Here is a 12,232-nt window from a genome sequence, read left to right as displayed (position 1 = left end):
AACATGTTTTGTTGGTTGTTGGTCACTACTTGTGATGAATTTAAGATTAAAGCTTTCGAAAAACAAGAAAAAAATTGAAGTTTATCAGGCATATATTAGTTACGTGTAATTATCTGCTAATATTTTAATTATGTGTAATTATCTGGCATGATTCCAAAATAAAATTTATCTGGCATGATTCACTCCCCTCAAATATCACCAGCTGACTATTTGATTTTTTTTTTTTTGTAACAGCTGACTATTGGAATGTTTAAAGAACAAGTGACTTTCTGATAAAGAATCTATAAGAACCATAAAAATAATAAAGAGAAGAAAGAAACTCCAACTAGATACTAAATTTTAATTTGTTATTATCAATTTCAAGTGAGACATTTCCCTTATTTTGGGTTTTCCATAAATTTACTCGATTGAATGCTGAGGTGAGATCCTCTTCATTTCTTATAAGAAATAACAATATCCGCTAAATATGTTTTTGAATAATTAAGCCCTTAATTTATTAAAAATTATTTTATAATTTTAAAACATCCAAATTCAATGTAAATTCCATACATAAATTATTGGATATCATTTATGGGATTATATATATATATATATAATATATAATATAATAACAACAATAATGAAACAATTTTTTTTTAAATCTTAAAATAAATTTGAGTATCTTTAATAAATTGTATAAGGAAATAATATAATGTAAAAGATTTTGTCAAAATATCTTAGTCAATCTCCATGCGATATAAACACATTGAGTGATGGACCTTTTATTCCTAAAAAAAAAAGTAATGGACCTTTTATATTATTATTATATAATAATAATGTCCGTCCTCGTGAGCTTAGCTCAGTTGGTATAGACAATGGATAAAATATGCAAGGTCCGGGGTTTGAACCCCGGCCATCACAAAAAAAAATTTATAATAATGTCATGCATAAATGATGAAATTAATGATCTTTATTATATAAAAAAGAAGAAAGAAAAACAATGATTATTTTTTATAATAAAAAACTTGCTTTTTCTAAAATAAAAAAAATCTTTTCTAATAAAGTAAGTATGTCTTAATCTGAAAAAGCAATTTTATTGAAAAATAAAATAAAATGAAAGAGCAATAAATAGAAAGTGTTGTTTATGATCTCACTTGTGAGTCCACGTTTCTTACAACAACTGCATCGTACCAACAGACACACACACACCGGTAACGTTAATCTTCAACCATTCATTTCTTCTTCTTTATCTCAATCAATGTCTTTGATCTTCTTCTTCTTCTTCATCTTCTTCACAGATTCATGGGGAGATTGTTTGTGATCAATCTAGAAGGTAAGATCTATTCCTGCAGATACTGTCGCACCCATCTTGCTTTATATGAAGACATCGTTTCCAAGGTTCCTTTTTCATCACCTTTCTCTCTCTTTTTTTTTTTTGTAATTATTTTTCTGGCGTTTTTTCTATATTTTCAATCCATTCATTGTTTATTCATCAGTTATGTAGAAACAATCACTTTACTAATTGATTTGTCCTTCTTTATTGATTGCTTAATGTGCTCGCTTTAGAATTTGTGTTCGTTTAGAAACATGAAATATTTATTGCTTTTCATTTAGAAGTGTTGTTCTTCTCTATATTAGAATTTGTTTGCACTGTATTTATTATCTTGGTTGGAGAAAATTGATCACATTGAGTAGTAGTATTATAGGCTAAATTGGATGTTTGATCTCTTACGGTTATTTTAAACTTCAAGTTGGTTTCATATATTTACAAAGTTTCAAGCTGGTCACTTACGTTAGTAACGTTACAATAAGTTGGTCCTTTTTGCCACATTATAAGTTCACATTGTCTTTTTTACTTGTGTTTTGATGTTTTGTTTAGTTTTAAAAAAGATGTATTTCACAAATGATACACTACACTGAATCACTGATGTATGTCTAATGTGATATTGTGATTTGTCATTAAACATTGTTGCTGCTAAATAACTGAAGATACCAAGTTGTAAATCGTAACCAGCATAGATTCTCAACAAATTCTCCCTCAATACTAGTGAATGATATGGAGGATATTATCTTCCAAAGGAAAATAATGCTAGTGTTACAATTCTGAAAAATTTAGTCTTTTTGTTTTCTTTTGGAAATTTATGGTAATTTTATAATTGGGGCCCCAATTCTTAATTGAGTTTTTCATAAGAACAATTAATCTAACTTAAATTTTTTTCCCTATGTGATTATTTTAGACTTTCCACTCCAGACATGGGAAAGCTTATCTCTTCAATAAAGTGTAAGTTATGCTTACTCTGACATTGTGTGATTCCTAAGAAATTGAAATAAAACATTCACTTGTTGTATTGAGACCGTCGCCAATAATGGTAATGTCTTTGCATGTGGTTTAAAAAGAAGAAAGAGAAGAAAAAAAATAGTAGCATTTTGTTTATTCAAGAACTTGTGTTTATACGCCACATGCCCGCCTGTGCATCATCTTATTATTGCATATAAGATATGTCGATCAAGTCCCTGAAGGTGTATCGTACTGGTATGAGTTTGGACACTAAAGGAGTATTAAGAAGGAGGTTCAGGGTTCGACGTTGCTGCTAACAAATTCCCTCTCCTCCTAAAAAGTTAACCGCTAAAATTTATCTATCAAGTACAAAACCAAGCTTTTAAATGAGTTACTTATGGTCAAATATGAAATCATATCATTGCGGATCTTATAACGTGTAACCAAAGTGTTGACCGAAAATGTTAGTTTTTAATCTGTAGCCTCTTGTTACAATATATTTTTGCAGTTGCCTCTTTTTAAGGATATAATTGAAAATTGAAACTTTGTATTCTTTGACAGCGTGAATGTTTCTCTTGGCGAAACAGAGGAGAGACCGATGATGACTGGGTTGCATACTGTAGCTGACATTTTCTGTGTGGGTTGTGGATCGATTGTGGGTTGGAAATATGTAAGATTATGAGGCAGTGCTTCGAATATAATTGTTTTTCCTTCTTTTATGTAGCTTTTAGTTACAGAAATGGTGCTGTTTCAGGAGATTGCCCACGAAAAAGACCAAAAGTACAAGGAAGGAAAGTCTGTGCTTGAAAGGTCAGTAGAAATGTTGTAAGATAACATTCCTAATATAATCAAAGTGATGTCTTCTTGAGCATAAAGAGTCTCTTTAGATTGGTTTATTTGAGATTATCCACTGGCATAAGCACTTGTAAGACTATTTGAGAGAACTTATGGAAATAGCTTATGATATTTCTATAAGTTGTTTTCAGTTTATTTCTATAAGTCCCATGTTTATTAAAACATCTTATAGCTAATGTAGAAACATATGATTTTATATTATCTTTTGATATATAAATAGTATACATAATCACTTATATGATAAAACGCTTGTACTACTGTAAATGCTTAATTAAGTTGTGTACCCAAACAGAGTCCAATTATGTAATGGTTTAGATTAGATGAATTGTGTTATTGGGCAGGTACAAGGTATCAGGTCCTGATGGTAGCAATTATCGGATCAACAATGGAGCACATGTTGGCGGAAGCGATGCAGATGATTTATAGCCATTCATCTCGCCATTCCTAATTGTACATTCCTTAACCCTAAAATTAGTCAGATGAATGTGGATTTATACAGGAAATTTTGCAAAATCAGCATTTGTCATACTCTTTCAGTAACATAATTTGAGTAGATCTAATTGGTGAATATATTGTTTTATTAAGAAATAGTTTAAGTTTATATTCGAACTTCTAATTGGGTGTTTTTCGATTTGTAGCACCATAGTTGGATGAAGAAAGCCTTTCCAGTATCATGTGATGTATCTCTGTCAAGTAAATGTAAATGTAATTGTAATGTATTGAAATTGAAATAAAAGACTGCTGAAAACTATGTATTATTATAACCAAAACTTGGTTGGTTGATTTTATGTTGGTTTCTTCTTGAATAATTGTTGGCAAATAATATATTGATTGAATGTGAAACACTGACACAACAGGATTGAGATGCAAAGATTTGAATTCATGTACTAATGCAGGACATAAACACTTACACTAGGCCGTATGTTTATAAACAGATATTTTTATTGGTTCCTCAACAAAAATTAGTTATAATTGGTTTTTATTTTTTATAACTTCTCATATAATTTCTTCATAACATTTACAAACTTTATAAGAACAATTTTATCTTTTAGTATGGTCTTTGTGCTTGCGAAAACCTAAAACACTTCGGCCCCTTTTTTTCCCTTTTGTGCAAGTAAAAAATTCATAAACTTAATTTAATTATTAAGACACTCTTTTCAATTATAATTTGATTATACTCAAAGTTTCTTCAAAAAAAAAAAAAAACGGTATATACTCAAGTTCTTGAATTCAGGCTGAAAATAACCTCATATAATATTTTTAAGGATTAAATAAATATACCTGTAGTCCCTATAAAATTCTGTTTCTAGTCTCTAATATTTTTATGTTTTTCACTTTTAGTCACTGCAAAATTATCTTGCAAGTAGTTTGAACTCTCATGTCAAGTTGGCTTAAATTTTTAAACAATTTTTTATAGGCACATTTAAAATATTATCAAATCTATCAAGCAAAACTATTTTCATATAATATTTTGTGATTATTTTATTGAAACGAACAAAAAAAATTCAAAATTTTATAGGGATAAATAACATTTAATTTTACCGGCAAAACTATCCAATAAGCGCTGTTCACCTTTCAGATTTCAGACATTCCGTCCCTCAACAAAAAAAAAAAAAGATTTCAGACATTCCATTTGGATTCTTTACCAAATCGAATGAGCAGCAAGTAGTAGAGGCATAAAAAGAACCCATCAAGACCCAGGAACCAGTATAACATGGATCCATTGTTTCCACCAACAGGATAAATTAATCATATACATTGATCTATCATCTAACCATCATATACCTAAGCTTTCATAGAACATAAAATTGATTGAGGTAACTTGCATAAATTTCCAACTTGATGCTTCAACTAAGAACGCAAATCGATCACTTTCATTCCATATTCAGCAACTAATGCTGGCAAAATAGATACGCCATTAAATTAAATTCCGTATATGCAAATGCACAAGAAATTTGATAAACAAATCAGACATGTTAAATAAAACAAACCATTGACCAAAAACTTAAGTTCACATAATTGTTACAGCTGATGCCATTCCTAGAGACAAATGGGGATCAAATTCAGCTCCAGCTGCTGGATACAGGATCTTATTTGCTGGGGAGAATAGCAGTAGCATGTTATGTGATTCAAGTTCCGAGATATAATTAACCGAGAGAGTAGACCATTCGCTCGGATAACACTGGACCGACAACCCTCCTGTATTTCTGCAACTGTGACTCCAAGTATCTCTGCTGCTCACGACCAAATACACTTTGCAGATCCTTCAGATATGAATAGTGCAGTATATGCAAGTAAAAGTAGACAACAAATCAGACCAGAATGGGACAAATAAATCATGCAGGAGTTTGCTATTGTTAAACATACATGTCTACCTAAACATGCAACATGACTAGTTTTACATTGGAATATTAGTTTTTCCTTAAACACATGGATCCAAACTCTTTCCTCTATCACTATCCCCAATCCGGTTACCTCCAAATAAAATATCGGTAAGTAGGGGAGGAGAAATTACAATTTTGTCTTGGTAATATCTTTTCGGGAGACAGAAGTATGAAAAGGAAGAAATATAGGAACCGACAACATGTCTGAAATTCACCATTTTGAAACATACTCGCTATTTAGTGATAATAACTACATTTCCTACAATTTTTCGCAACTAACATTTTCTAAGGATGGCCAGGTGCTTAAAGCACAGGAAGTAACTGGAGTATTTATTCACAGAGAACTGATCATACCTTGTATCTCACACGGGATCCCTTTATCCCTAGCAAAACTTTGCTGAAATCGCCATTTTCTGGTTCACCATTTGAAGTAGTTTCTATATCAGGTTCATCATCAGAACTTTCCAATTCAGATTCAACCATTTCTTCATCTTCATCTTCATCTTCATGCATTGGAACATCATTTGCATCTTCTTGACCACTGTCATCAACCTGGCTTAACATTGTGTCTTGATCTTCAGCAACTTGAAGTGGGGATGACTCTCCATTTTGTAAAATGGAAGCATCTGATAAGACAACATAACGCTTTCTGTCAAGCAAAGGCCTTGCAATGTCAAATGAAACCCACCTGGAGATCATTCATTGATGTTGTTAGCCTTGTTTCACATAATATAGGAGGTGGGCAAAAAGTTATCAGATTCAGAAGAAAAAAATCAAGCAACGGCCTATACAGCATGCTGATATAGTAGAAGACTATGAAGAGGCGATAATCAGTTAACATTATCTATTTCATAGGCATACAGATTGCACCAATAATTGTTATAAAATAAAATAAAATAAATAATAAAAAAAAAAAAAACAAGAGACTACGTTTATGCACTTCAAGTTTTTGGATAAACTACAAGCATGGTGAAGTGGTTTCATGTGCACTCTGAACTGAATAATTAACTTACTGATAGCGAAGAGGACATAGTAGCTCTGAAGGGCGATATGCAGCTTTGTATCTCATCTTGTTGCAAGAGTGAATATAGTAGCCAAGATAATAGTACTGGAGACTAGGACAATAGGCCTGGTTATCTTTCACCCAACCAATTTCTTGAAGAGCAGAGTACTTGCCTAGTGATAGAAAGGCAAAGTCTGGATCCCAGAACAAATATTTACTCGATAAACAGTTAGGAAGAATATCTATAACCCCAACTGCCACTAATTTACCATCCACTAAATACTGTTGATGGAAAGAGCCAAAACCACAAGGAGGAACTGTGTTATCACCAGTATGTGAAACATATATTAATGGAGTATCAACCAAAAACCTGCGATATGAGCTTTCTGTGTAATTTTCTGGTTTATCATTATGTACTTTTCTCTGATATTTTCTATATAAAGCATATTCTTCTGGATCAAAACTGGATCTGTTCAAACAAATCTCAAGTTTTCGCTTTCCTCCAATATTACGATTCGTTGCAGACTTCTTTGGAATTACAGCTTTTTGAATAGTAACATTTTGGGAAACTTGCTTACTAGAAGCATAAAAATTTACATGTCCATTGCAAGCCCTGATAGACAGACCAGAAATGTTCACTGTTGAATCTAAAGATGCTACCAGCTTTTCTGCAATAGTTTTAGGAGAAAATCCATTCTCCTTCTCACTATCTCTTGATGGTTTAGAATCATTACCATCCTTGTCCCTTGACTTTGCTCGGTTTATAGATGCAGCAACTTGAAAGGCTATATTGCTACTATATAAGAGGTCTTCGGACCCATTGGCTAATACCTTCTTTTTCCCCTGTGAAACCATTCTGACTGAAGCTTTTGGTAATTGAATACCAGATGGAAATTCCCCGTTCTCAGTGAACATGTGCACTGCATTATCAATCTGATCGGATAAATAGTGCAAAGATTTTTCAACTTCATCCACCTCTTTATTGCTAACAGATAGAGATTCTTCTGACATGGAGCATGATGGGTTGTTATGGACAAGGCTTTCTGAATTGTTTGAAGTATTTGGTTCCTCCATGGCATCAACTCTTTTAACATCCAAGGTTCCATCTAAAAACCTAGGAAGAAAGAACCATCGGTGAAAAGTGGAACAAACAAATTGGAACATTTACGGGCTACAAATATCAAATGAAGTGAATTGCATATAATAGAAGGGGGGGAAAAAATCCCGTGTATTTAACCTCCTTGAAAGTTCTTGCTAAAATAAAGGAAAGGAGAAGCAACACCTTATGGTAATACATTGATGCAATTCAAATTTTCGCCCACCTCCAGAGAAAATAGAAAAAAGTGTTTTTAATTATAAATAAAAAAAATGGTGGCAAAGCCTACGAAAATTGGTCCAGTTGGTAGGTATTCAACTCGTATTCCAAAAGGATGTGAGTTTGAGTCTCACTGCCCATGTGACTATGTGAGGACTTCGTTGATGAACCTCAAGACTTTCCCTGACTCTGGTTAGCCATCAAGTCTCAACTCACATACACTTTTTTATAATAAAAAAGACACTAGTAAAAAAGAAAGTGTTGCTCGAAAAAATCAAATCACCATTCACCAGGAAGTGACACATGTCCCAAAGGTTTATTCTTTTACTGATAGTGAATAAAAATTAACTGTAAATAGAAATGTTCCTTGTGTTTAACAACTAGCAAGTATCGTATGCATTGCACGAGTATTTTCAAATTCAAGAAAACTAAAACAAGAAACATTTAAGAGAAAAGTGTGTAAAATAAGTATGCATAGATATGCATTTATATATACAATAAAATATAAAAGATATAATATATTTAAGGGAGAGCACACAATGAGATTAAGTCAATCTCAAAAGAGTATACTCTAATTTACTATTAAGAGATAAATATGAATTCGATAGGAACTAATTTGAAAGCATAAGCATCTAAGATTCCGGGGGAATGAAAATTGTAACATATAAAGGAAACTCTGAAGGTAATTAACATAAGAGCTTAAAAAAAAAAAAAAAATTGTTCAAATTACGTATCAGTGAGAAAGAGGATGATGGTAAATTATATCAGTCAAATGAGTGAGGATTCTATTTTATTCGAGATAATTGTATAATATACTCCCATATCATGTCTATAATGATGCCAACAAAGCTTTTGAACTTGAAAATAAAAAGCAACAACAGTTACTAATTTCAATACCATCAATTTAAAAATCAAAAGTATGTCTCTCAAGAAATATCACATGAAATAAGCATACCTTTGCATTCGTCTAGATACACGAAGTTGTTCCTTAGAGGGAACAAAGTCACTTGCTTTCAAGCGGATTGTATAGGAAGGGCAACAGGTTTTTTCCATCTCCGGTTTATAAATAAAAGTTCCAGATCTTCTCCAGCCCCGATCAAGAAGAGCTAACAGAAGATAATAAAATGAAATTGAGTTAATCCGAAAGTCATATCAGCAAATCAATTTAGCTTGGAGTATTAAATCAAAGCACTTTCTTATCAGCTAAACGAGAGAAGTTACTGCTCCTGTTAATAACTAGGATCGCAACAGGGTTTTTGTTTCGGTGGCTATCCAGTGAATAATGAGTCCCCTTTTTAGATGAGATAAGCCTTCTCTATTTAAAGAGGTCGGGAGAAATGGTTCTAAGTAAAGATTCTTGGAAGGGGGGGAAGTTAGGTACTAGTTCATTGTTCATGGGAGGTTACTCAGCCATGCTAATCTAGTTATTAAGCCTGACTCGGTCGTTAACCATCCTACTCGGCCTATAGTCTATGAAGCCCGGATACATGGTGTGGGTGTGAAAGTAAAACGATCCGGATACACTGATAAGTAAAGTTTTTGAAATTTAGGATACGATACAGTTAAGATACATTAATAAAAAATTATAATAAAACTTAAATGCATGTAAAATACTTGACAGAAATATGCATTCATTAATATATAATAATTATAAATATCACAATTTACAAAATATAATACCTGTGATCAAAAAACAAAGTGTAGAGTTTTGTTATAAATCACAATCTATTCTCCATCCCTATGTTAGGATATCAACAAAAGCATCACTAGAATAATTCAAAACAAGTTTTGTCTGATGTTGACCAAGTGAGTCTCCTCTCCCATTACCATCATCCATAAAAAAAACATGAATTTTAAGTCTGGTTCGTCAAGAGATAACTCTACTGATTCAAGAAGTCTAGTGTCATCTTCAACTGAATCATGTACATATCCACTGAATTATCACAACCTTGTCTCAACTTTTTTTTATAAACTTCATCTTTTCTACAATAAGTATCCGAGAGTATATCCGTGAAGCATCTTATAAGTATCCTATAAAATATATATTTTAAATTAAAAAAAAGTAATTATGATACTTTTATGGTACATATCCGAGAGTATTCGCAGAGTATCGATGTCCGCAGAGTATCGATGTCCGACACGTATCCTATATGGATACATCCCTATTTTAGGAGTATCTGGGCTTCGTAGCCTATAATGGTTTGTTGGCAAATCTATCCGAAAGCATAAGCACATTTGGAACATTATATATTAGAAGCCTATAAAGAAGAGGGGTCTGAACAATGATGAGCAAGATCATCACTTCAGTGTCAAAAAGGACAGCACAACTCACTAAGTCAACACTTGCAGTTCCAAACCATGTCATATAGGTACAACACATCACAGAGCAAAATCAATTTAGTTAATTTCAGCTTTGCAATTTCTTAACTTGTTATCAGAAATTATTATATAATAAATGCAAAATGTCAGCAATATCAAATTGAGAAGAGTGCCAAGCACAAAGAATGTCAAACAACACCAACCTTGGTAGTCATACACCGTAAGGCTATATGCCAGCATGCCTGTAACAAGAAAAAAAGAAACAAACATCTAATTACAAAATCGAGTATCACATAAATATAAGTTCCTATAACACAACAATCCAAACAACCCAGTAAGAAATTCTTTTTTTTTTTTTAAATAATCTAAAGTCAAAGTATAATCCACCAACTACAACAACAACCCAATTCACGTTTCAGTTAAAAACCAAAACTTTTTTATTGGGTTTTCAGCAAAAGCATCAAAACAATAATCCGCAAATAAATTCAACGAAATTAGGGGAATTGAAGAGAAAGGAATGAACCATGAGAGATGCTATTGGGACGAGGAGATCTACAATAACCACAAGAGCTTCGACGCTTTCCGCAATCAGCAACAACGCTTTCCTTTGGGGTTTTGCTACTGCTAGCTTCGTTCCTCTTCGTACTCGACATTCTTCAATTTCGGGTTCGGAAGAGATGAAAATTTAGGGATTGTTCGATCTTTGATTGGGTTCAGAACAGATTTCAATTCATTGTTCAGTTTTTTTTTTGTTTGAATTCTTTTCTTTTTTTGGAATGGTGCAAACAATTTGTCAATTTTTTTATTTTGTTTTTATGACTCAAGAATGTGTCAACTTGAAAAACAATAAATTTGTCGGACTTAAATATTGATATAGGTCTGAAATTTCAATTTAGACTACGAATTTGATAACTAAAATGCATAAAAAAATCAAAATTGCACTATCTTGTATTGAACGGCATAGTCTAAAACTTTTTTTTTTTTTTAAATCATGGATATCTTCGTAATATTAAAAACAAAAATAGTGTAAATATAAAATGGAGTCTCTTCGTTCCACATGCGATCTGAATTGTAAAAAATTATCTAGTTAAATACTTCATCCGTCCCTTAATGTAGGCACTCATTGTCTTTTTCACATTTCTTAAGAAATGTTGTCAGTGTAATTAATGTGTCTGTTTTGCGTGTTAATATTACGAAATTGTCATTTGTCTGTATGTGTATTAAATTTGACTTTTCATATTTCAAGACAAAATAATAGTATTAATTAGGGGTATGTTTAGAAAAAAATAATAAATACATCTAGTAATTTGAAAAGGGGTTTACATTTGGGGACAAAAATAAAATCAAATAGATGCTTAGATATAGGGACGAAGGGAGTAATATGCAACTTGTCTGACTTCACACATGACATGCAAAAAAAAAAAAAAAAATATTATTCACTCCGTCCCTATATGTAAACACTCTTTTATTCCCTATATGTAAGCACCCTTTTATTAGAGGTAAAAGGTGCTTACATATAAGGACGGAGGGAGTAAAACAAACATTAAAGTTAATATTGGTCCTTAATAATAGAGTCAATGTTGGAAGAGGATTGTTTATGAGACATTCAACGTCATAATTACATTCGAATCATTCAACATGGATTATATTTTCTTTTTAAATTATAGACACTGCATAATATTTATTAAAACTAATACCAAAGAGAGGGGGATGGGTCAGCTTGGTGGAGGGAGGTCGTATGGCACGGTATGGTGTGAAGGGAGGTAGGGATGAGTTAGCTTGGTGGAGAGAGTTGATTCAGACTCGTAACGGGGTTGGGTTACAAGTGGGGAGTTGGTTTGAGGATAATTTACGGAGGAGGTTGGAAATGGGGCTGATTCTTTTTTTTTTTTTGGGCGGACCCTTGGTTGGGGGATTCCTTTACATGTTAGGTTCACGAGGTTGTGTTGAGTTGTCTGAAAATTGGGGGGTGACGACTGTTGGTATGTTTTCTTTAGGTTGGGGAAAGGGAGGTGAGGCATGGATATGATGTATAAGGTTATTGGTGTGGGAGGAGGAGTTGTAAGTGGAGTGTAGGATATTATTTCACAGTGTCACTT

At 32.5% G+C, this 12,232-nt stretch overlaps 2 protein-coding genes across 2 annotated transcripts; one reads left to right on the top strand and one right to left on the bottom strand.

Moving 5' to 3' along the window:
• Positions 1 to 1,135: 1,135 nt before the first annotated feature.
• On the top strand, positions 1,136 to 3,921 carry LOC146939895 (Yippee family putative zinc-binding protein). The gene is made up of 7 exons (XM_085753445.1): positions 1,136 to 1,190; positions 1,278 to 1,377; positions 2,217 to 2,260; positions 2,819 to 2,927; positions 3,012 to 3,067; positions 3,454 to 3,562; positions 3,751 to 3,921. The coding sequence occupies exons 2-6, from the start codon at positions 1,282 to 1,284 to the stop codon at positions 3,536 to 3,538; spliced, it is 390 nt and encodes a 129-aa protein (XP_085609571.1). The 5' UTR covers positions 1,136 to 1,190; positions 1,278 to 1,281; the 3' UTR covers positions 3,539 to 3,562; positions 3,751 to 3,921.
• Positions 3,922 to 4,964: 1,043 nt separating this feature from the next.
• Positions 4,965 to 10,971, bottom strand: LOC146939894 (arginyl-tRNA--protein transferase 2-like). The gene is made up of 6 exons (XM_085753444.1): positions 10,657 to 10,971; positions 10,337 to 10,375; positions 8,770 to 8,920; positions 6,510 to 7,613; positions 5,851 to 6,184; positions 4,965 to 5,376 (listed from the first exon to the last, which is right to left on the bottom strand). The coding sequence occupies exons 1-6, from the start codon at positions 10,784 to 10,786 to the stop codon at positions 5,260 to 5,262; spliced, it is 1,875 nt and encodes a 624-aa protein (XP_085609570.1). The 5' UTR covers positions 10,787 to 10,971; the 3' UTR covers positions 4,965 to 5,259.
• Between the last annotated feature and the right edge of the window lie 1,261 nt (positions 10,972 to 12,232).

The sequence above is a fragment of the Medicago sativa genome, chromosome 3, assembly GCF_051527215.1.
Source record: "Medicago sativa cultivar Bolivia chromosome 3, Bolivia_mono, whole genome shotgun sequence".
NCBI lineage: Eukaryota > Viridiplantae > Streptophyta > Magnoliopsida > Fabales > Fabaceae > Medicago > Medicago sativa.
Note: the sequence above shows the minus strand (reverse complement) of the source record. Positions and strands in the feature narration are given on the sequence as shown.

What these genes read in the sequence shown, in the direction of transcription:
- LOC146939894 (XM_085753444.1), bottom strand. Translation starts at nt 10,786, where the DNA reads ATGTCGAGTACGAAGAGGAACGAAGCTAGCAGTAGCAAAACCCCAAAG. An exon ending in GTATCTAGACGAATGCAAAG is followed by an intron (nt 7,614 to 8,769) that starts GTATGCTTATTT and finishes CTTTCTTCCTAG; the next exon opens with GTTTTTAGATGGAACCTTGG. An exon ending in GATCCCGTGTGAGATACAAG is followed by an intron (nt 5,377 to 5,850) that starts GTATGATCAGTT and finishes TCATATCTGAAG; the next exon opens with GATCTGCAAAGTGTATTTGG.
- LOC146939895 (XM_085753445.1), top strand. Translation starts at nt 1,282, where the DNA reads ATGGGGAGATTGTTTGTGATCAATCTAGAAGGTAAGATCTATTCCTGC. An exon ending in ATGAAGACATCGTTTCCAAG is followed by an intron (nt 1,378 to 2,216) that starts GTTCCTTTTTCA and finishes TGATTATTTTAG; the next exon opens with ACTTTCCACTCCAGACATGG. An exon ending in GCTTATCTCTTCAATAAAGT is followed by an intron (nt 2,261 to 2,818) that starts GTAAGTTATGCT and finishes ATTCTTTGACAG; the next exon opens with CGTGAATGTTTCTCTTGGCG.